We start from the raw sequence: 25,895 nt of genomic DNA, 5'->3' as shown, positions 1-25,895 counted from the left end.
CCGGTCGACTTCCGGTTGTTGTGGACACGCGCCGATGCGCGCCCGCCGCCTGAAGGGCAGGCCTGAAGGGGAGGGGGAGGATCGCGAGGCGGTCCAATGGGGGGCCCGAACACCGGACGGAGTTCCTGCTGATCCGGAGGGGAAGCCTTCTTAAGACAGAAGGCATTGCTGCTGAGGTGCTTCTGGAGGCCCAGCGATGGACACAACAGAAGCCCCCATGGACCCACAAGAGGTGCAGCCCGTGGCAAAGCACCCCAGTGACCAGCCTAAGAGGCGGAAGGAGGGACGTTCGAGTGGACAGAGCCACAGTAGTTCCTCTAGGCCAAAGGATCCTCCTGCAGCCCCCCATGATCCGGTACCTGTCCTCATCTGCAAGGGTAAGAGATCTGCGAGAATGTACCCTGATGCAGTGTCCCCTTATGTTTTTTGATTCTCAGGGGAAGAAGGCCACAGGGAAGCAGAAGCACAAGGAATGTGCCCTCTGTAGTTGCCCCTTACCAGATGGCCACCCTAAGAGATTGTGTCAGTCTTGCGTGAGACAGACGGTAGGGACGGAGATGAGGGGTAGAATGTGAGTGGAGTATCAGACTCTTACACTCTTCCCTATTTATGCAGGTAGAGGAAGAAGCTCCAAGCTTCGCTACAGACCTGAGGCAATTAATCAGGACTGAAATAAAAGCCCTATCAAAAGAAGATTCTTCTAAAAGAAGACGGGCTAGTGTTTCAGGCTCAGAATCTTCAGTCGGCCCTAGGAGGGAAGATATCTCCTCAGAGTCCTCGGCCTCCTCTTCTTCTTCCAGACGGTTCTGTTTTCCCTTGGACCAAATGGATAAATTAATTAAAACCATAAGGTCAACCATGGGGGTAGAAGAAAAAAAGACAGAACTGTCTGCTCAGGACATTATGTTCGGGGGTCTAGACCCAAGAAAACAAAGGACTTTTCCATTAAACGAAAGAGTCCAGAGCCTGATAGACAGGGAGTGGAAAAAAACGGAAAAAAGGGGTTCTATGCCACCTGCTTTCAAGCGAAGATACCCCTTTGAGAACCCAATTGTAAGTCGATGGGATAAGGCCCCCAAGCTGGATGCAGCGGTAGCTAAGGCCTCCAAAAAGTCATCTATACCCTTCGACGATATGGCCTCCCTTAAAGACCCCCTAGATAAAAAGGCAGATTCCTTTTTAAAGGGCACATGGGAGATGTCAGCAGGCGCCCTAAGGCCAGCAATAGCAGCCACGTGCGCAGCCAGATCCATGATGGTTTGGCTGGATCAATTGGACTCCCAGCTAAAGGATGGAACCTCGCGAGCTTCCATCCGTAAGTCTCTTCCAATTATCCAGAATGCTGCTGCTTTTCTGGCAGATGCCTCAGCAGACTCAGTAAGAATGGCGGCCAGGTCTGCAAGTTTGTCTAATTCGGCCCGAAGAGCCCTCTGGTTAAAATGCTGGCCGGGGGATATCCAAGCCAGGTCCCGTCTCTGTTCTATCCCCTGTGAGGGTGAATACTTGTTCGGCCCCGTCCTAGACGAACTGTTAGAGAAAGCCGGGGATGAGAAAAAGAAATTTCCGAGTCTGCCGAATACATCCTGGAGACGTCCCTTTTCAAGGAAAGGGTATTCCCGCAGGAGGCAGGCCAGAGATCAGAACAGATGGGACAACAAGAAAACCAGAGGTACGGGCTTCATGTTCGGAGGAGGGGGGCGCCAAGAAGGTCCATCACGGGATAATAAGAAGCCGCCCCAATGACTCGTGGCTCCGGTAGGAGGAAGATTATTTGCCTTCTACCCGGCCTGGGCCAGAATCTCAAATAGCAGCTGGATACTGGGGGTGATAGCTACAGGACTGCACCTAGAGTTCTCCTGCGTTCCCCAAGATCGGTTCAGGGTAACTCCGCTCAAATCTTCCCCGCTAGAACAAGCTGCCCTGGAGACCGAGGTCCTCGAGCTACTGGACAAAAAAGTCCTGACGAGAGTTCCAGAGGAAGAAAGGGGGAAAGGCTTCTTTCCCCCCCTGTTCTTGGTCCGTAAAACCGCACGACTCATTTAGGGCTATATTTAACCTCAAAGCCCTCAATAAATTCCTGGTCGTACGTCCGTTTAAAATGGAAACAATTAACACCGCAATAAAAATGCTGTTTCAAAACTGCTTCATGGTGGTCCTAGATCTGAAAGACGCTTACTACCATATACCCATATGTCTAGCACACCAACCTTTCCTTAGACTGGCGGTTCAGTTGGAGGGGTCAATCCAGCACTTCCAGTACGCGGCCTTACCCTTCGGGGTGGCAGTTGCGCCCCGAGTATTCACCAAAGTGATGGCAGAGGAGATGGCCCATCTGCGCGAGCTAAACATTCTAGTCGTTCCCTATCTAGATGACCTCCTTATAATAGGCAGTTCAGCCGAGCAGTGTTTAGAACAATTACAGAAAACAACGGCGGCTCTAGAGCAGTTGGGATGGCTACTTAATATCAAAAAATCCCGTTTGCAGCCATTAAAAATTCAACAATTTTTAGGCCTAACCCTAGATTCTAAAAAGCAGGAATGCCGTCTGCCCCCAGAGAAGCTGCTGCACCTGCATGGCCGGGTCCTGAACGCTTCCAACAACCCCTCCATGTCCCTCAGGAAAGCCATGTCCCTGTTGGGTTCCCTCTCGTCCTGCATTCCCGCGGTCCAGTGGGCCCAAGTTCATACGAGAACTCTACAGGGCGAAGTTTTATGGTATCAGAGGATTCTTGGGGGTAACTTAGAAGGTCGACTGACCTTATCCAGAAACACAATAGAGTCCCTGGAGTGGTGGCTAGAAAGAAATAACTTGTCTAGAGGGGTCCCTTGGGAGTATAACATTACCCGCGTGGTCACCACGGATGCAAGTCCTTCCGGTTGGGGGGCGCATATGGAGGAAATTCTGGTCCAGGGCCTATGGGAACGGGATCAGATACAAATGTCTTCTAATTTGAAAGAATTGACAGCGGTAGTACACGCAGCTAAAGAGCTCCTTATGTATCTACAGGGCCATCACGTACGAGTTCTCTCGGACAATCGAGTGGCCGTGGCCTATATCAACCACCAAGGCGGAACTCGATCCAAAACTCTGAATGTGGCAGGACAGTTGTTCCAGCTAGCAGAGCGGCATTTTTTATCTCTCACGGCTCTTCACATAAGAGGAAAAGAAAACGTTGCGGCAGATTTCCTAAGCCGCAATCTGTTAAAACAAGGAGAGTGGGCCTTAAACACCTCCATTTTCGTTCAGATCGTGCAGAGATGGGGTCAACCAGAGGTGGATCTATTCGCCACCAAGGAGAACTCGAAAACGAGACAGTTTTGCTCCCTAAATCCCAGGGAGACTCCTCTGGCAGTAGATGCGCTACTGATAAAATGGGACTTCAGGCTAGCCTACGCCTTTCCTCCCCTATCTCTACTTCCTCTGGTGTTGAGGAAGATCAGGAAGGACAGGGCAAGGGTCATAGTCATCGCCCCGTTCTGGCCCAGAAGGGCATGGTTCTCGAACCTCAGGATCATGTCGGTAGACGATCCTTGGGTTCTCCCGGACCTTCTGTCCCAGGGCCCGGTCTTCCACCCTCAGGTGGCTGGCCTACATCTCACGGCGTGGAATTTGAGCGGTCACTGCTAAAAAGTAAAGGCTTCTCCCCAGACCTAATTGACACTCTACTAAAAAGTAGAAAAGTGGTGACAACTAAGATTTACGTCAGAATTTGGAAAAGATTCCTCCAAAGCTCAAATATAAATACTGATGATTCCGTCCCTATAGACCAGATCTTGGAATTTTTACAAAAAGGGCTGGACCTGGGTCTCTCCACCAGTACCCTTAAAGTACAGGTATCCGCCTTAGGGGCCCTCTTTAGCTGCAACATCGCGGCTAATTACTGGGTCAATAGGTTTATCAAAGCAGCGAGTAGATCCAGACCAATAGTAAAGAATAGACTCATGCCATGGGATTTGAACCTGGTCCTCACAGCTATGACAGAAGTGCCATTTGAGCCCATCTCGTCAGCCTCTATTAGGAGCCTGTCCCTCAAGATAGCTTTCCTGATAGCCATAACGTCAGCCCGTAGGGTAAGCGACATTCAGGCATTGTCTAGGCGCCCACCTTTTCTTCAGGTAAAAGAGGATAGGGTAATACTTAGACCTGACCCAGCGTATTTACCAAAAGTAGCCTCCAGCTTTCATAGGTCGCAGGAAATAGTCCTTCCATCCTTCCTCCCTAAACCAACTAATGAGAAAGAGGAGAAGCTACACACTTTAGATGTTAGGAGATGCCTCTTGGAGTATCTAGCGGCTACCGATCCCTGGAAGAAGGACAATGCCCTCTTTGTCTCCTACCAAGGCCCTAGGAAAGGTCTTGGGGTGTCCAAAAGTACACTAGCCAGATGGATTAGAGAAGCAATCTCGTTAGCTTATACCTCAAAAGGTAGAGTAGCTCCGGAGAAATTGAAGGCGCATTCCACCAGAGCCGTGGCGACCTCGTGGGCCGAGAGATCGGAAGTCTCCATCGACCAGATTTGTAAGGCGGCCACTTGGTCCTCTCCGAGCACTTTTTATAGTCATTATAGGCTAGACTTGGGTGCTTCTGCAGACCTCTCCTTCGGTATCAGGGTTCTGCAGGCTGTAGTCCCCCCCCCCTAAAGTAGTGATTACTCTCTGTAATTCTCTCAGGTGGTGCTGTCATGGACGACCGAATAAAGTCTTAGTTACTCACCGGTTAACGGTATTTTTCGGAGTCCATGACAGCACCCGTACATTCCCTTCCCTTAGTCAATTTGGGTGTGCACGTCTTCCCTTTGTACATATCCACGGGTGATAAAAATGTAAGTATTAATATTGTTGTACATATAATCATGCATTAACCTTGGAGGTCCTCTTTTATGCTCTGTAATCCAACTGATGCATGGGAGAGGTGCCGCCCTTTTTGTATCTGTAGGTTTTCCTGTTCCTAGGAAGGGCGGATCCCCTCTCTCAGGTGGTGCTGTCATGGACTCCGAAAAATACCGTTAACCGGTGAGTAACTAAGACTTTTTTTCCTCAAAAAATGAATTTTTAGCTCGCAATTTTTTATTTTCACAAGGGTAACAGGAGAAATTGGACCCCAAAAGTTGTTGTACAGTTTGTCCTGAGTACGCTGGTACCCCATATGTGGGGGGAAACCACTGTTTGGGCACACGTTGGGTCTCAGCAGGGAAGTAGTGACATTTTGAAATGCTGACTTTGATGGAATGGTCTGCGGGCGTCATGTTACATTTGCTGAGCCCCTGTGTGCCTAAACAGTAGAAACCTCCCACAAGTGACCCCATTTTGGAAACTAGACCCCCCAGGGAACTTATCTAGATGTATGGTGAGCACCTTGAACCCCAAGTGCTTCACAGAAGTTTATAACGCAGAGCCGTGAAAATAAAAAATCATTTTTTTTCCCTAAAAAAAAATGATTTTTAGCCCGCATTTTTTTTTTCACAAGGGTAACAGGATAAATTGGACCCCAAAAGTTGTTGTCCAGTTTGTCCTGAGTACGCTGATACCCCATATGTGTGGGGGAACCATCGTTTGGGCACACGTCAGGGCTCGGAATGGAAGTAGTGATGTTTTGAAATGCAGACTTTGATGGAATAGTCTGCAGTCGTCATTACGTTTGCAGAGCCCCTGATGTGCCTAAACAGTGGAAACCCCCCACAAGTGACCCCATTTTGGAAACTAGACCTTCCAAGGAACTTATGTAGATGTATGGTGAGCACTTTCAACCCCCAAGTGCTTCACAGAAGTTTATAATGCAGAGACATGAAAATGAAAAAAACATTTTTTTTTCCACAAAAATAATTTTTTAGCCCCCAATTTTTTATTTTCCCAAGGGTAACAGGAGAAATTAGACCCCAAAAGTTGTAGTGCAATTTTTCCTGAGTACGCTGATACCCCATATGTGGGGGTAAACCACTGTTTGGGCACATGTCGGGGCTTGGAAGGGAGTGAGCACCATTTGACTTTTTGAACGCAAAATTGGCTGGAATCAAAGGTTGCACCATGTCGCGTTTGGAGACCCCCTGATGTGGCTAAACAGTGGAAACATCTCAATTCTAACTCCAACCCTGACCCCAACACACCCCTAACCCCAACACATCCCTAGCCCTAATCCCAACCCTAACCCCAACACTAACCATAACACTAACCACAAGCCTAACCCTAATTCTAACCCTAACCCTCTTTCCAACCCTAACCCTCTTTCCAACCCTAACCCTCTTTCCAACCCTAACCCTCTTTCCAACCCTAACCCTCTTTCCAACCCTAACCCTAACCCTGATGGAAAAATAAAAATATTTTCTTTATTTTATTAGTTCTGCCTACCTATGGGGGTGATAATCGGGGGGGTTCATTTACTTTTTATTTCATTTTCATCACTCTGAGAGTGATGAAAATGAAATAATGGAATCTGCAGCCGGCAGATTCGGGCGGGCGCACTGCACATGCGCCCGTCATTTTCTAAGATGGCGGCGCCCATGAACCGGACCCACCGGACACCGGGAGCGATGGGGGTACTTGGAAGGTGCCGGGGGCCGTGAGAGTGGGTGAGGGGAGGATTGGAAGCTGGCGGGGAGCGAAGGGAATGGGAGGGGGGGGCAGATGATGACAGCGGCTGCAGATCGCCGCTGTCATTCAGTGGCAGGGGGGGCGATTGCCGGTGGGGGGGTCAAATCGGTGTCTCCAGCCATGTCCGATGCTACTGCAGCATCGGCCATGGCTGGATTGTAATATTTCATCAATTTTCATTGATGAAATATTACTATCGCTCTGATTGGCTGTTTCACTTTTAACAGCCAATCAGAGCGATCGTAGCCACGTGGGGGCGAAGCCACGCCCCCTGTGGTGAATTACAAAGCCCCCTGTATCTGCGGGTCAGGTGACTTTTCATTGACCCCGGTCACCCGACCCGCAGGGGGGCTTTGAATTCATGACACAGGGTATGCGTCATAGGTCGGGTTGGCACCGACTTTCATGACGCATACGCTGTGTCACAGGTCGGGAAGGGGTTAAACTGTTTGGAGCAAGTTCTGATCGCTGCTGTTACAGGCAGATCCCAGCTATGCAATGGAACCTGCCCAGGTGTGGTGCGGATTCAGCTCCTGAGGATGTTCTGTATATTGGGACTCAGAATGTAATATTACGTCCCTTTCCAGGAAAGGCTTAAAGGGGTTGAGGGGTTGTTCGATCCAAACCAATAAGTCTGCAGTCACTCTGTGTGACTGCAGACTTATGAATCTCCCACTAACGCGCGCACACTGCGGTACGGGGATTTGCTGGTTTATGAGCCGGGACCGGGGAGGGTATGTTAAGTGATACATACTCCCGGCCAGTGGGCGTGACCTTGCTTCCATATACTTGTATGGAGCGAGGCCGTGCCCTCTAGTTGGCCACGTCACTAGACAAGTGTATGGAGTGAGGCCATTCCTTAGATGGGTATTGGTAGGGAGTATGTACAACGCATTCGTACGTGCCGGTCCTCGTGTAACAGGCCAAATTAACCTCTGTCCAGATTAAACCTGGGTGTAGCTTGGCCCAAGCCAGAATATACCCTGGGGGATAAGCTGTCCTAGGGCAAACTATACCCGAGGGTGGAAAATAGCCTAGACCAACCTAAATCCTGCAAGGCTACAATATACCCCTCTATTTTATGAGCCCTTGTAAATTATATAGATTTTACATCATTACATCTTGGATTACACTGTTGTCCAGTAACACAAGTGCTTTTACCTAAAGGCCCCGTCTCACATAGCGAGATCGCTGAAGTGTCACCGATTTTTTTTTTTTTTTTTAACGCAACAGCGACCTCACCAGCGATCTCGCTATGTGTGACACGTAGCGGCAACCAGGCCCCCGATGCGATGTCGCTGATCGTGCTTGAATGTCCTGGGCCATTTTTTGATCGCTGGTGTCCCGCTGGCCAGCGCGCATCGCTGTGTTTGTCACCAACAAGCGACCTTGTTAGCGACTTGGAAATCATGGACGCAGGCGTGAGTCGTCAGAATCGCTGCTGTGTGACAAGGTCCCAACGACCGCCGAGGTCGTTATACGGATCGCTGGATCGTTGCTGCATCGTTGGGTAAATCTGTCTGTTTGGCAGCTCACTAGCGACCATTTAACGACGCACCAGCGATCCTTACCAGGTCGTATCGTTGTCGGGATCTCTGGTGCGTCGCGTAGTGTAACGGAACCCTTAGAATGCAGTTGTAACTTCATGTCATCACCTCACTGGTTTTCTCACCCTGTCTTTGATAGAAAGAGATCTGCACACTTTTCAATCAGACAGTCAGCTGCTTGTAATGTGTAACTACTGAGAAGTGCGGTAGGATTCTTTGCCTCATTATATCTTTGTGGAAGTCTAATATTTTACTGATTTTGAAGGTTTTCTGCTTCAAGTAATAAGTCTGTGTTTAGAACTTTAAGCCAGTAATTTTCTCACATAACTTACCTGACCTGAGCCTCCATTAAGATATTGAAAAATTAAGTAATTCTTGTGTATATCACTCAACGCTGCTGATACCAAGGGAGATATAATCTGGCATGAAGGGGTATGAAATGGCCTAGGACATAATATACCTGGGGTATATTCAAGCCTAGGCTGCTTTAACCCCCGGTATAGATTGCCTCGGGGTATACTATGGCCTGTTACACTGGCTCATAAACTGGCAAATCCCCACAGCGCAGGCACACACAATGTGACTGCAGACTTATCGATTTGGACTGCGCTGTCCTTTAGTTCCTAAGAGGCCCTTACACAGTGCGATCATTTACAATCGTTGCCCGGTGTAAATCTGTCCAGTGATGGAGCAATGAATGATAATGTGCTGATTTGCCATTGATCCCATCTTTTATGCTGACATCAAAATTGTCATCAGCACATCCAGCTTTACAAAAAGCAGCATTGCAATGGAAACTAGCAAACGATCGTATATACTAACCCCCAGAGAATTGCACATTATAAATCCATGTAAACCAGTGGCGATGGGCTTGCTGTATCTTCTATCTCTACTTGTTCCTGGCAGAAGGACTGTAAGAAACATCTGAAGTGATGATAACCAGATTGTGCATTTTGTGTCTGCTTATTGAAAACACGAGTAAATCTGTGTATAAATGCAGCACAGCTTTCTTATGTTTAGGCTATGTCCTGAGTTGACTTAAAATCCCACCATTGCCAAATTATTAGCTAAAGATGAAAGGTGGTGCACTGGTCTGCTGCCCGATTACTGGGATAAGTTGGCTTTGTTCTTGGTTTCAGGTATTTGTGAATATTGCTCCTATGATATTTAGTCTAACAATAATGCACATCACCCGGCCACCTGCCGCCTTACAAGGATTGTAAAGGGTCCTCTATTTCAATTGCCCATATCCAAAATCACTGCCCTGGCAGGTAGATCCAGCCACTGCACTCAGCCGACAGAAGCCTTATTCTGATGCTCCATAGGGTGACATTGGAAAAGTCACATCTGGGTCATGCAATCCTCCCCATCCACCTCACCTCCGCCTCAAAACTGTTCCTTAACATACAATCCTCTGTCTCCAAACACAGACAGCCCCCTCATGCCCTCTCCTGCTCCCACCTGCTAACACTTTCTCTGCTCCTTCTCACTGCTGGTGATATCTCTCCAAATCCTGGTCCTCCTCACCACATTCCCACAGTCATTTCTACCTCCCATCCACGCTCTATCACAACCTTCCGTAACCTCTCCAACCTTATACCCATTCACCCAGCCCCCGCTTCCCCAGCCCCACTAACAGGAGCTCTGTGGAACGCTCGCTCTGTCTGCAACAAGCTTTCCTACATCCATGATCTTTTTGTTACTACCAAACTCTCCTTCCTCGCCATCACCGAAACCTGGCTCACCCCTTCTGACACAGCCTCTCCTGCTGCACTTTCGTATGGCGGCTTCCACCTTTCTCACACCCCCCGCCCCAGCAGCAAACATCGTGGAGGAGTTGGTTTTCTCCTGTCAGATACCTGCTCCTTCACCCCAATCCCACTGCCACCCTCTGTTACCCTCCCTTCCTTTGAGGTGCACTCTGTGCGCATCTACTCCCCCTCCAACCTACAACTGGCTGTCATCTACCGCCCCCCAGGGCCAGCCACCACCTTCTTTGACCACTTCACCACCTGGTTACTTCATTTCCTTTCCGCGGACATCCCTACTATCATCATGGGCGACTTCAACATCCCCATTGACACTTCCCTCTCAGCTGCCACTAAACTTCTATCTCTCACTTCCTCCTTCGGCCTCACTCAATGGTCTTCTACAGCCACCCACAAAGATGGCCACACACTGGACCTCATCTTCACCCGCCTCTGCTCCCTATCTAACCTCTCTAACTCACCTCTTCCTCTCTCTGACCACAACCTGCTCACATTCTCTTCCCTCTTCACTCCATGTCTACAATCCCCACCCCACAAACTTTCACACCCTCGCAGGAATCTTAAACACCTTGACCTACACTCATTCTCCGAATCCCTCCTCCCTCTTACAGATATAAGTTCCTTACACAATGCGGATGACGCTGCCGCTCTATATAACACCACAATAGCTGTAGCTTTGGAATCCGCTGCCCCACTTACACATACCAAAACTCGCAAAATCAACAGACAGCCCTGGCACACCAGCCTGACCAAAGAGCTGAGGCGAGCTTCCAGGGCTGCTGAGCGCAGATGGAAAAGATCCCACTCCAACGAGCATTTCATCGCATTCAAACAGTCCCTCACTACTTTCAAGACCACACTCGCCACAGCTAAACAAACCTACTTCTCATCTCTCATATCCTCCCTGTCTCACAACCCTAAACAGTTATTCAACACCTTCAATTCTCTCCTCCGCCCCCCAGCACCTCCTCCCTCCCCACTCATCTCAGCTGAAGACTTTGCCTCATTTTTCAAGCAGAAAATTGATAACATCAGGGACAGTTTTGGTCAACAACCCCCAGAGCCCTTCCTCCCGACTTCCCAGCCCTCCACCTTCAAAACCAACTTCTCCACCATTACAGAAGATCGACTCTCCACTCTACTCTCAAGATCACATCTCACCACCTGTGCACTCGACCCGATCCCATCCCACTTCATCCCAAACCTCACCACAGTCTTCATCCCAACCCTAACCCATCTCTTCAACCTATCACTAACAACTGGTGTTTTCCCCTCAAGCTTTAAACATGCCTCCATCACACCTATCCTCAAAAAGCCCTCTCTTGACCCATCCTCTGCATCAAGCTATCGCCCTATATCACTTCTCCCATACGCCTCCAAGCTACTGGAACAACACGTCTACCTTGAACTGTCCTCCCATCTCTCTTCTTGCTCCCTCTTCGACCGCTTACAATCTGGCTTCCGGTCACACCACTCCACTGAAACTGCCCTTACTAAGGTCACCAATGACCTCTTAACTGCCAAGAGCAAGCGACACTACTCTGTCCTCCTCCTCCTGGACCTGTCGGCTGCCTTTGACACAGTGGACCATTCCCTATTATTACAGACCCTCTCATCCCTCGGCATCACAGACTTGGCCCTCTCCTGGATCTCATCATACCTAACAGACCGGACATTCAGCGTCTCCCACTCACACACCACCTCCTCACCTCGCCCCCTATCTGTCGGAGTCCCACAAGGTTCAGTCCTAGGGCCCCTGCTGTTCTCTATTTACACCTTTGGCCTGGGACAGCTCATAGAATCTCATGGCTTTCAGTATCATCTTTATGCTGATGACACACAGATCTACATCTCTGGACCAGATATCACCTCCCTACTAACCAGAATCCCTCAATGTCTGTCCACTATTTCATCCTTCTTCTCCACTAGATATCTGAAACTCAACATGGACAAAACAGAATTCATCATCTTTCCCCCATCTCACGTGACCCCCCCTACGAACCTATCAATTACAGTAAATGACTGCCCACTCTCCCCAGTCCCACAAGCTCGCTGCCTCGGAGTAATCCTTGATGCTGATCTCTCCTTCAAACCACATATCCAAACCCTTTCCACTTCCTGCCGACTTCAACTCAAAAATATTTCACGCATCCGTTCATTCCTCACCCAAGAATCTGCAAAAACCCTAGTCCATGCCCTCATCATCTCTCGCCTTGACTACTGCAACCTCATGCTCTGCGGCCTCCCCTCAAACACTCTCGCACCCCTCCAATCTATTCTAAACTCTGCTGCCCGACTAATCCACCTGTCCCCCCGCTATTCCCCAGCTTCTCCCCTCTGTCAATCCCTTCACTGGCTCCCAATTGCCCAGAGACTCCATTACAAAACCCTAACCATGACATACAAAGCCATCCACAACTTGTCTCCTCCATACATCTGTGACCTCGTCTCCCGGTACTTTCCTGCACGCAACCTCCGATCCTCACAAGATCTCCTTCTCTACTCCCCTCTTATCTCCTCTTCCCACAATCGCATACAAGATTTCTCTCGCGCATCACCCCTACTCTGGAACTCTCTACCACAACATATCAGACTCTCACCTACCATCGAAACCTTCAAAAAGAGCCTGAAGACCCACCTCTTCCGACAAGCCTATAACCTGCAGTAACCACCGATCGACCAAACCGCTGCACGACCAGCTCTACCCTCGCCTACTGTATTATCACCCATCCCTTGAAGATTGTGAGCCCTCGCGGGCAGGGTCCTCTCTCCTCCTGTACCAGTTATGACTTGTATTGTTTAAGATTATTGTACTTGTTTTTATGTATACCCCCCTCACATGTAAAGCGCCATGGAATAAATGGCGCTATAACAATAAATAATAATAATAAAATGCAGGACGGTGACGTCACTGAGAAGCAGAGTAGAACGGCACTGGATCCCGGAGAGAGTAGCAGTAGGTGAGTATATTAATACACTGCATACATATATGCACACATTTAAATGATAAAATATTCATGGGAGCACTTCTTTAACGAAGTTTGTGTAGCAAACAGTGCACAAACCAATCAGTCCTTAGTTAATGAAGGAAGACCTGTCTGATTTTTTTTTTTTTTTAGGGTTATTTATGGACAACCGTTATGGGACATGCCTCTTAATCACTGAATTCCATTTTTTTTATTCAATACCATTGCCACTGGTGTATAAAATCCAACTCCTAGCCATGCAGTCTGTCTGTACTAACAGTTGTGAAAGAATGCATCGTTCTAATGAGCGCACCAAATTCGAGCGTAGTACTGTAATAAGTTGCCACCACTGTAACAAGTCCACTCATAAAACGTCGTGTGTAATATTCCACAATCGGCTATGACTGGTATTATTGAGAAGTGAAAGGAACCACAGCAACTCTCCCATTACGTGGAGACCATGTAAAGTTGTGGATGGGGGTCGCCTGGTGCTGAGTTGCATAGTACATAAAAGTCACCAACGATTCCCTGACTCAACTGCAGAGCTCCAAACCTTCTACAGCAGTAACCTCAGCTCAAAAACTGTGGGTTTCCATGGCTAAGTGGCTGCATACAAGCCTTACGTCACTGAGCACAATCCGGACTCTGGAGCAGTGGAAACATTCCGTGGTGTGATAAATCACGCTTCTGTGATGAGTCTGGATTTGACGAATGCCATAATACCTGCCCGTATAGTGCCAACTGTAAAGTCTGGTAGAGGATTGCTAATGCTATCGGCCTAGGCTAATTATTTCCAATGAAGGGTATACCAAGACATTTTGGACAATTGTAGGCCTCAAAGTTTGGGAAGGCCCTTTTCTGTTCTATCATGACTGTCCCCGATGCACAAAGCAAGGTCCATAAAAGCATGGTTAGGTGAGTTTGGTGTGGAAGAACCTTACTAACCCACACATAGCCCTGACTCAAATACCCATCAAACACCTTTAAGATGAACTGGAAGGAAGATTGCAACCCAGGCCCTCTTGTGTAACATCCTATGATCGTGAACACTTAAAGATGTTTTCCACTGTTAAGCTCACCTTCTTTCATATGTGCTGTCTTAACTCTCTCTAACAATCAGTTTTCTAATATACTCCTATTATCTTCTCTGCTCATTTAAGCTCATCTCTGTGTGGGAGATGTAGTCTTCTATCATAATTCTAGTGTAGCTTCTTCCGGTCAAGAAACAGGAATTGGACGTACTGAGTAGCGCATGTCATTGTTGGGCGGGGCTCCCTCTCAGTGAGTGACAGCAGTCTGAGCACGAACGCTAAAATCAGACTTCACTCTCCTCTTCTGCTAGGATCCTGCCAATGCTTTGGAAGGCCGTGCCTTCAGCTGACAAGTGCTTCAATGTGATGCTGATCATTAGAAAGCATATTACAGGGATTGTCAACTAAAGGGACGGCACTTCAAAGCATTAGTAGGGTCAGTCTGCACCTCGCATGACAGAGCTCACAGGCTTCACTTCTCAGCTTGGATGCTGCTGATACTTTGAAGTGCAGTCCCTTCAGCTGACAAGCACTGTGATATCCTTTCTAATGAACAGTGCAGTGCTTGTCAGTTGAAAGGAATGGCGCTCCAAAACCTTGACAGGATAGAGGCAGAGGAGGAGAGTGAAGTCTGATCTGAGCATCCGTTCTCCGACTGCTGTCAGTCACTGAGGTAGTCCTGCCCACACCAATGATGGGCGCTACTCAGTTCCTTCGATTCTGGTTTCCAGAGCGGAAGTAGCAGAGCCAAAACCACACAAAAGACTACATCACCCAGACAGAGATGAGCTTACAGAAGCAGGGCACGTAATAGGAGTACATTAGAACATTGATTATTAAAAAGAGTTAGGACACATGAAACGGGGTGAAATTAGTAGTATAAATCCTCTTTAACTGTTCTCGATCACAGGATGTTACATTTACATGTGACTGCATGTGAAACAGCTGTCGCGATATGTCTGTGTGTAACATCCCATGACCATGAATATTTAATAAAATGAACTGGAATCATCAGTGGTGAGTGCCATCACCGATTGTTAATCGAGGATCTTCTATTATCTATATAAAAGTGAAAACGTGATTTCTACAGAGCAGGTAGTGCCAATCTATGATTAGGAATGGGAACAAAATGTCAAGGTTTTTTTTTTTTTTTAGCAAAGACAGTGAAATAGAACAGTACAAAAACAAAATCCAATTCATTTTCTAAAACAGAAAAACTTGATTTAAACAATAGGTACGGTAGTTTTCTGATGACATGCTATATGTATTTAACTTTGAGAACTTTGATTCTGCCTGTTCTGTTGTGTCCTTCTCCCAAGCTGTTAATGACTTCGGTATCAGTCATTAAGTATTAGGCACAATATAAAAATTAGTGGCTGGTCCGCTCAGTAATCAAAGTTGTATTTTCCTAAAAAGTGACTTCTAACAGTGCTGCTCCGTTGTGGTGGCCTGGGCAGGCCCCTGCTGTAGCATAGAGGGCACCGGAGGATGGCCATTTTCAGCTGAATGAAATTTTAGGATCAAGCAACTGCTGTGTTTTCAGCTTTGACTAGAAATCAGCAGCTGCACAGTAGAGGAGCAAGTCACCGCCATCTCATTAAGCTATGAACACCACAGTTTGTTCACATGTGAACCCATGGCTACTAAGAGAGCGCTTCATTGCTTGGGCTAATCTAAGTCTCTAATAGGTTTATTGCCTCATATGCCATTATATGTCTTAAACTAGAGGTCCCCAACCTTTCTGACCTTGAGAGCTACATTCCGCTATGAAAGTGTATCGCGAGCCACATCCAGTTCCCGCCCCACTCACAATAGCGACGCCCAGAGCCCCCTATTACCGGTATAATGTCAGCCACAGCTTTTCAACTGAAAGCTCACCAAGGCAGTATGCCAAGCTCCTGGGTTTCTTATCTTACCCATTCAGATTTGCTCTTCTGTGCAGGGCTACACACAAGTCACTATGTAGAGATCTACTATGTAGAGATCTGCTCTTACTAGTGATTTTCTACATCCAGTGCTAATGCACCAAGCTAGAAGACAGCTGTGAGCCACATGTGGTTCTCGAGCTACAGTTTGGGGACCCCTGTCTTAAACAGCAATCTTAGAGTAATTTCTACAGGAAACCCGATTTTTGTATCAAACCGTATTCTTCAAATGCCGGGACAAAATCTCACCTTCAGCTGCTGGTTGGTTCGCTTCAGGAACTGTATTTCCTCCGCATGCTTCTTCTCTTCCACTTGCCGCCTCTCTGCTTCCCGTTTTTCAATGGCTTCACACTTGGCTTTTTGTTCATTAACCAGTCTTTCAAAATCTTTTTTCTCCTGCTCCAATTCTGCAATCTGTAGACCATAAATCACAAGTGTAAAAATTAAGTCTTGCAAAATGGAAGGTAATGTATAATATAAGTTAATGGTAGCACTTGCTTCATTTCTCTGCCTATCCCCAACAGATTTACTCACTAAAAACAGTCTGCAGTGTTGGGGGGACGGAAGGACCATAGGATACTCATGGGAACATTTCTAGAAATTGCGGTCAATAAAGTTTCACATGACAGTTGTTGGATGGACAAGCAACTTTTCAATTTCCTAATTACTAAAATGATGCTGCATTCTCCCAATATCTTTTTTTATTTAATCATTTACTGGTTAATGCTAAGGGGACCAGCCACCACAGGGTGTACGAACATGCTTGTAAGCTCTTTGATAGTGAGCTTGTTAATGCTGCTCTGAGGTTAGGTCTTGATCCTGGCCAGCTTCAGTTCCAGTGCGCTATCTATGCTGCCGAGCTGCCTCATATAGAGTGAGTTTGCTGACCTGATCGTTGGAGCGCTCTGTTAGCTCTTGATCCTGTCCAGCTTCAGTGCCACTGTGCTATCTATACTGCCAAGCTGCATTTGTAAGCGCTGCTCTCAAGCTGACCTGATTGATGGAGCAAGTGGTTAGGTTTAGATCCTGGCCGGCTTCCATGCCATCTATACTGCCAAGCCGTCTCATATAGAGTGAGTTTGTAAGCGTTGCTCTGAAGCTGATCTGATCGAGATCCTGGCCGGCTTCAGTGCTACTGCACTGTCTATGCTGCCAAGCTGCCTCATATAGAGTGAGTTTGTAAGTGCTGTTCTGAAGTGATCTGATCGATGGAGCAAGCCGCTAGGTCAAGATCCTGGCCAGCTTCAGTGCTACTGCGCTGTCTATGCTGCCAAGCTACCTCATATAGAGTGAGTTTGTAAGCGCTGCTGTGAAGTGATCTGATCGATGGAGCAAGCCGCTAGGCCTAGATTCTGGCCAGCTTCAGTGCTACTGCACTGTCTATGCTGCCAAGCTGCCTCATATAGAGTGAGTTTGTAAGTGCTGCTCTGAAGTGATCTGATCGATGGAGCAAGCCGCTAGGTCAAGATCCTGGCCAGCTTCAGTGCTACTGCGCTGTCTATGCTGCCAAGCTACCTCATATAGAGTGAGTTTGTAAGCGCTGCTGTGAAGTGATCTGATCGATGGAGCAAGCCGCTAGGCCTAGATTCTGGCCAGCTTCAGTGCTACTGCACTGTCTATGCTGCCAAGCTGCCTCATATAGAGTGAGTTTGTAAGTGCTGCTCTGAAGTGATCTGATCGATGGAGCAAGCCGCTAGGTCAAGATCCTGGCCAGCTTCAGTGCTACTGCGCTGTCTATGCTGCCAAGCTACCTCATATAGAGTGAGTTTGTAAGCGCTGCTGTGAAGTGATCTGATCGATGGAGCAAGCCGCTAGGCCTAGATTCTGGCTGGCTTCAGTGCCACTATCTATGCTGCCAAGCCACCTCATATACCTCATATAGAAGTGGGTCATCCGTGCAATGATGCTGATAGCCTGAGCTGTCCGATAAGAGGCTGGGAAGCGGTGGACGCATGAAGACAGAAGTTGGGATTAACCCTTTAAGGGTTCGTTCACACATCGACCACATGATATTTTTTTTTGCATTGCTTTTTCAAAATGTGCAAAAAATGCAATCTGAACGCTCTGCGTGAATACACCTTAATGAACCCCCACTGTTTTCACTGAGTGTATGCTCGAATCAGGAAAATCAGCAGTCGTTGTCAACACGTTCTTTGGCCGCACTAATAAGAAATGATCATCCACCTTTACTTTTACATACCATTAGCAGCATTTTTAGATGGATTATTCCCCGTTATTGGTACTTACAATGTGATGTAAAATAGGAAATGACAGGTGGCGCACGCTACGTGTGACTGACAAGACGCCTGGATGCTTTCCACATTTGCTCAGGCCCGATTTCTGGATATTACCCTTTAATGGTATTATGCGGCTAATAGGAAAATGAACATTCATGGAGATGGAGGCTGTCATTGTTCCTCTCTAGCAGACAGTTAATGTCATTTCTTTCTTTGAAATCATATTAGTCAATGATGTGTTAGCGGCAGGGAAGCAAAAAGCACACCCACACCCGTCTATCCGGGATGCAATTTGTTTAGAACTGCTGGGCAATTTTTGAAAAAGATGTTCCAGTCCTGTTTCATATTTAGAAAACTTTGATAATGTGATTAAAATCCAAGTTTGTCGACCATGAAATTAGAGATTCAAGTATAAAATCGGTTGGAAAAAAAAAGTGAAATCATCTTTAATGCAGTGACCAAACTATGCTAAAGCTATGAAGTCACCGCTGAGAAATGAAACCGTTTTACAGCATAGAGAAAGCAATTTCATTGTGTATTAGCCATGGTTGAAGAAGTTAATATTCCAGATCCCGGCTTTACTTGCAGAGATGCACAGCACTTAACCAGAAAGATTAGACATAGTGGCGGTCCAACGCCGAAGGGGTTGACAAACTGCTTTGATTGTTACACGGTAACAGCTGATCATTCATTCTACGCGCCATAGCCGAATATTGCATTCTCTGGAGTCAGGGTTTAGCGCCATAGCCACACAATCGAAGCTGCTTGAGGTCTAGTGTGAAGTTTCTACAATTAGTGATGGTTTGGGGAGCCATGTCATCTGCTGGTATAGGTCCACTGTGTTTTATCAAGACCAACGTCACCGCTGCCGTCTACCAGGAAATTTTAGAGCACTTCATGCTTCTTTCTGCCAACAAGCTTTTTAGGGATGGAAATTTCATTCTCCAGCTGTACTTGGCACCTGTCCACACTGCCAAAAATACCAATACCTGGTTTAAAAACAACAGTATCACTGTGCTTGGTTGGCCAGAAAACTCGCCTGACCATAACTCCACAGAGAATTTATGGAGTATTGTCATGAGGAAGATGAGAGACACCAGACGCAAAAATGCAGATGAGCTGAAGGCTGCTATCAAAGCAACCTGGGCTTCCATAACACCTCAGCAGTGCCACAGGCTGATTGCCTCCATGCCACACCACATTGATGCAGTAATTGATGCAAAAGGAGCCCCGACCAAGTAAGTGCATTTACAGAATATACATTTCAGTAGGCCAACATTTCAGATTTTAAAATCATATTTCAAGCTGGTGTTATAAAGTATTCTAATTTACCGAGATAATGGCTTTTGGGTTTTCATTGGCTGTAAGCCAAAATCATCATTAACAGAAATAAACACTTGAAATAGATCACTGTTTGTAATGACTCTATATAATATAGGAATTTCACTTTTTGTATTGAAGAACTGAAGTAAATTAACTTCTTGATGATATTCTAATTTAGTGAGAAGCACTTGTATGTTACGGGGAAGGCAGGCCTGTTGACCATTCATTCACTTGGAATGAAGAAGGGGGAGGAATGCTGAGTAAAGGATGGAGTGTTACTTTAGGCCTCATTCTGACGGCCATGCCAATTGGTGCAAGCACAGACTGGCTGTGGTTCTCCATATATATTTCTGTGAGGCTGTCACACTCGGGTCGAGAGACCCACGGCCAGTCTGTGCCTTGTGGTCTGATCGAGGACCGATTTGCACGGACGTCTGAATGAGCCTCCCTAAATAGAAATAACGCAACTCACATTTCACATACATGTCATTTGGAGCTATTTTTGCATTATATGACAACAATTATAGAGTAAAACTGCAAAATAAAGTTTAGAGAAGAAACAGACAGTAATAAAGATTTATTACGACATGTAAATTTTTTTTTTTTTCTCAGTTGCGGTTGCATAAACTTGCTGATTCCAACTAAACCACTTTTAGTCACATTACCGCGCCCTGTAGTATCGGCATAGTGCGAACTTTAGTCGCATGACCAAATTGGAAAGTGGTTTTACTGTCAATCCAAGGCTGCACTGTCCGGAATACACCAGTATGGAGGTTCTGGGCTACACCTTATCCCACGAGCAGCCAGAACTTTAACACCATCTAGTGGATATCATTAGAACTGTCACATGTTTTATGTAATTTTCTATGTCACAGTAATGCAATACATAGCATAATTAGGAAAAAAGACAAGCACCGCATATCAATATGTTATATACAATATTTTTGAAAATACATTTTTCAAAAATTAAATTGAGGTTCTTAATTAAAGGGGATGTCCGATGGAAACAAGTGATCAAAATGGAAGGACAGGGGTACGTGCTCGACCACTAATCCATTAATTTCTTATCCATTTTTTATAGAATAACATTTGCATACATGGGTAATTCATACGATTAAACAGAGAACGACTTCTCCAAACTTTTTTAAAAAAAAGTTGGATCCACACACCTCACTAGGATGTCATTGTCTGGCACGGCAGATTTCCCTTTAGTGCAATTTGGCCCAGTACAAGCCATCAATACAAAGCAAACTACTCCATCCACACAAACTTACCACCTGCCACTGATCAGGCACGGTCGGTGAAGCAAGGCTTATCACTCCAGTTAATGCATCTGCAATGATCGAAGGTGAAATAGCCTCCAAATTCTAATACAATTTAATCTGAACTTAAAGGGGTTGTCCAGTTAAAACAAGTTATTGAACAATCCAAAGGATTGACCTGCACCAATCTACAGAATGGGGAACTTTATCCCCATTAGTATGGAGCTGCAGTGTGTATGCTCAACTCATGGTTCATTTTTTCCCTACGGGTCTGCCGAGAGCTGCCTTTTACTGGCAGTCCCATAGAGAATAAATGAAGCAGTGCTCGGGCGCCTCACCTGCTGCAGTAGTTTCTAATGGGAGAAAAATGGGTCCCAGCAATAAGACAACCACTGATCAGCAAGATATCACCTATTATTTTGATAGGTGATGACTAGTTTTCACTGGGCAACCCATTAAATGTGGACTCATACAAGAAGAGAGAGGGACTGTAGACTGCAAAGCACTTATTAGAATTGAGCCTGAAGGGCATCCAGTAGCTTGTTGTGTACTGTAAAACATGCAAGCTGCAGAGAAAAAAACATGCAAATATGTTCATAACCTTTACCCAATTTTCAACCTGCACCACAATGTGAGGCAATGTATCCTTATATGGTAGTTTGTAGATTATTATTCTGCTGGGTAAGTTTCAAATGCTTAACCAGAGTGCTAACAAGGCTGTAAAGGAGAACAAGCATAGGCAGGTACTGTACACACAAATGGAGTCACATTTTGATATACACAGATTTGAACAGGATGACATTAATATAGCACTGTTGTAAAATTCTCAGTGTAAATCCAAGGTAATGCAGGTCTGCAAAATGTCCAAGCTTTAAAAAAAAGATCTTGACCAAATTAAGGCTAGTTTCACACTAGCGTTTTTGAGCGCAGCGACGGCCTGCGCACGGCCGCCGCTAAGCCCCGCCCCCTGTCGCGCCTCCGCCGGTAGCTCCGCCTACCGGCGCATGACGCTGCATGCGCCCTGCGTCCCCTATCTTTATCACTGGGGGCGCAGGCCGTGCGCAGTATGCGTTTGGCGGCGCATGCGCCTTTTTGACGGTGCGCCGGCGCAACCAAACTGCAGCAGGTTGCGTTTGGCGCAGGTCGGCGCACCGTCAAAAGGACGCATGCGCCGTCAAACGCATACTGCGCACGGCCTGCGCCCCCAGTGATAAAGATAGGGGACGCAGGGCGCATGCAGCATCATGCGCCGGCAGGTGGAGCTACCGGCGGAGGCGCGGCAGGGGGCAGGGCTTAGCGGCGGCCGTGCGCAGGCCGTCCCTGCGCTCAAAAACGCTAGTGTGAAACTAGCCTTAGTTGTAAGGGTATGTTCACAGAACATTTTTTCTGACAGGTGAAAACAATAGGGTTTAGAAGTCAAAGTTGCATTTTCTGATTGTTTTTTTTTTACGTTACTAAAAACGTTTTTGATTGATAAATGTTAGAAGAGACTATTTAGACAATGAAAGGAATGAATGATAAGTGGAAGCACGGCTAAAAGGCGAATAATAATGAAGAATGAAATTGCAAGTATTAGAATGCCTTCAAGCCCTTACGCCTAACGTTCCAGACCTGATTGAAAAACTGGGTTAAGGTTATAAGGTTTAATACACATTAAACCCTGAAACTAGTAAGTGTTGTCCATCTTTACGTTGTTCACTTGTATGATTTATCTATATTTCCCTCCGAGTGACGGTGTCATTGTATAACCCTTATAATATGTAATGTATGAAGCCGGATTCATCTTCCACATGTACTATCACATACTGAAATATTCAGAATTGATTGTTATCATTTAAAATGCCATAATGTTGTGGCTCTGCGTGCTATCAACTTTTCAATAAAACGAGTTAAAAAACAAAAGTATTAGAATGGAGCAGGATTAATTAGAATTTTATACAATAAGTGGGGCAACAAACAATCAGAAGAAACCTACCTTCTTCTCCATGTCTGATTTGCCTTGCTCTGCCTGTAAGGCCTTTCTCATCCCAAAAGCCACACTGCTTTCATATAGAGTCTGGTAAGCAGAAATGGTCATGTGTATTTCGTCACGCACCCTCAGCAGTAACACACCACGCTCAGCACAGTTGATGGTCACCTGTCGAATAAGTTCATCTAAAAAGCACAAAAGAGGTATATATTGTTATAACTAGTATATATATTTATTGAGCCATTTATAATATTATTCATATATATATTTATATACAATATTATAAATAACTTATATTACCACTAAATTGGCTAATGCTTTAATTAAATAATAAAAAACACTAAATGTACTAAAATACAGAAGGTGAAAAGTATTGAATACATCACCAATTTTGTAAGTAATTATATTTCTAAAGGTGCTATTGACATAACATTTGCACCAGATGTCGGTAACAACCCATCCAATCCACACAGGCAAAGAAATCAAACCTTAGATGTCTATAAATTATGTGTAATAATGGGAAATGACACAGGGAAAAAGTATTGAATACACTTAATGAAATGTATTTATTACTTCGTACAATCGCTTTTGTTGGTAATGACAGCTTCAAGATGCCTCCTGTATGGAGAAACTAGTCGCAGGCATTGCTCAGGTGTGATTTTGGTCCACTTTTCCATGCAAACACTCTTCAAATCCTGAAGGTCCCATGGGCTCCTTCTATGAACTCTGAGCTTTAGTTTCTTCCATACATTTTCTATTGGACTCAGGTTAGGAGATTAGATGGGCCAATCTAGCAGCTTTATTTTCTTTCTCTGAAACCAATTGAGAGTTTTCTTCGCTGTGTGTTTAGGACCACTGGTTTGCTGAAATGTCCACCCTAATTTCATCTTCATCATGCTGGTTGATGTCAGCAGATTTTTATCAACAATGTCTCTGTACATTTGCCCATTCATCCTTCCTTCAGTTACATGAAGCTTGCCAGTGCCCATGCTGAAAAACAGCCCAACATCATGATGTTCCCATATCCAAACTTCACTGTTGGTATGGTGCCTTTGGGGTAATATCCTGTGTGCCTTTTAGCAGGGTGTGTATTATAGCATCCAAAGCGTTCAATTTTCGTCTCATCTGACCAGACTATATTCTCCCGGTGTTTCACAGACTTTAAACATCCCTTGACAGAGCTATTATCATACCCACTACCTATGATAACATCTCTGTCAAGGGCTGTTCTGCTCTGTTTTTCCTGATATTGTTCCATGTCCCCTGATGAATCATGTGAAGAAATACATCGGGAGGCACGCAGTGACAGTCCAGGGCTGTTTAGTTTAGGGTTCAGCTGTGGACTTCCCTTGTAAGAGCAGGAGTCTGGGGTGCTAGGGTCAGTCTGTTTGATCAGGGACTGACAGGGCATTGTGCCAGGACTCCTTTAACTTTGGCTGAAGAGACCATCTACACTACATATCACCTCTGGAATTGAGTGAGATTGTTCCTTGTATGTCTTTAGACACATATTAAGCAATGCATGATATTGAAGAATTTAATAATCAATTGCATGTGCTGTGTTATGAATATATTATGTACTAAGAAAGGCTAGTCTTGGTCTAGCCATTTTTGAGATATTCCTAAACAGGGATGTGGTCACTTCTGAGCAATTTAGTATAATGTTTTGCATTATGTCTGTGTATGTTTTGATTTCCTTCTATCTGGGCTGCTAGCCTATTTTAGAATACTTAGTAAAAGTTAAGTTTTATCTTCGCGATATATGCTATATACCCTCAACAGTGCTCGCTGGTTCCTTCCGTAGTTTAGAAATTCTTTTGTAATTAATTATATGATTACGGTCGGTTTTGCAAAAATAAGGTTGTGAAGGTCTTGAGACAGCTCACTGATTTTACCCATCATGAGATGTTTCTTATGTGGCACCTTGGAAAAGAGACACTTTTTTATAGGCCATCAGGTGAACCAGCTGATATTATATTTCACTAAGTGGCATGATTGCTTTCTAATTACTGATAGATTTCAGCTGGTGTCATGACTTTCCATCGCTTTTTGTACCTCACTTTCTTCATGTGTTCAATACTTTTTCCCTGTGTCATTTCACATTATTACACATAACTTAGTTTATGGACATTTATGGTTTGATTTCTTTGCCTGTGTGGATTGGACAGGTTGCTACCAACATTTGGTGAGAATTTCAAGTCATTAGCACGTTTAGAAATATATTGTAAGGGTTTTACACACTGGGTTGCGGCGGGAGTAAAACAGGAGGCTTGTTCCTTTAAAAGTTCATGGGGGTTTATTACTTCATAAACCCCAGAAGCAAAACAGAAAATACACAGCCTTTGAACCAGGCAAAACACAACATAAAATGCCTATAGCAGGGCTCTACTCTCTCAGGCCTGTGGGCACACAGGCTGGGTTAGTGTCCAGTACTCGGGCTTGGTCTGGAACCAAAACACAGAAAGCCTTCTCCCTCCAAACACATAGACCCTGTGCCAAACAACAGCCTCCATTCTATAGGCTGTAACCACACCCAGATGTGAGGTATGTGGGTTGCCAGACCTGCCCATCTCTCATAGCTACCCGCAACCCGGACCCAGGTGCACCAAACTAATCTCTCAGTGCTTACGTGCACTAAAGAAAATACTCTGGGTTACATCTCAGAGAGCAGCCATCTTTGTGACACAACACATACCTCCCATCGACTTCTCGGCCATTACCCTCCTTAGAATATTTATTTAGAAAATTGTAGTACAAAAAGATGAAGACAGCACTCCTCAGAAAATTGGTGATGTGTTCAATACTTAGGTCATCTACTGTGTGTATATATATATATATATATATATATATATATATATATATATATATATATATATATATATATACTAATTGTTACTACAAACCCACTTGTGTTCTAATCTGATGCACTTGATCTTTTGTAGGTGTATATGTCGATGGAAATATTTTCATCTATTTATATAGTTATTGATATGCACGGATTCATATATATTTGAGGCTTTAACATCTATTATATGTAGAAGTCCTCTTGTCGTTTTTGTTTCCCGTCTGATGTAACTGTAGATGTTTTTCATGCAACGTATTAATAACTATTTATGATCTTAATATACAGGGTTTTTGCTAATTATCTCACAGAAGAATTCTGCGGCATCAGTGGAAATCATAAAGCAGTCCATACACTTTAGACTAGGGGTCCTCAAACTACGGCCCGCGTGCCACATGCGGCCCGCCGAGGACTTTTATCTGGCCCCTGGCCAGGC

General features: G+C 45.5%; 1 protein-coding gene across 1 annotated transcript in view; it reads right to left on the bottom strand.

Moving 5' to 3' along the window:
• DNALI1 (dynein axonemal light intermediate chain 1) overlaps window positions 1-25,895 on the bottom strand; it is a 69,368-nt gene that overhangs the window by 4,428 nt on the left and 39,045 nt on the right. The window contains exons 4-5 of the mRNA XM_073562418.1: window positions 22,624-22,802; window positions 16,076-16,240 (exon numbers count right to left, since the gene is read on the bottom strand). Coding sequence (XP_073418519.1) covers window positions 16,076-16,240; window positions 22,624-22,802 — 344 coding nt within the window. The remainder of the gene's footprint in view (window positions 1-16,075; window positions 16,241-22,623; window positions 22,803-25,895) is intronic.

This window comes from Dendrobates tinctorius, unplaced genomic scaffold, assembly GCF_039654945.1.
Source record: "Dendrobates tinctorius isolate UK_male_01 unplaced genomic scaffold, ASM3965494v1 ptg000015l, whole genome shotgun sequence".
Taxonomy (NCBI): Eukaryota; Metazoa; Chordata; class Amphibia; order Anura; family Dendrobatidae; genus Dendrobates; species Dendrobates tinctorius.
The sequence above is the reverse complement of the archived record's forward strand: the minus strand, read 5'-3'. Positions and strand labels throughout refer to the sequence as shown.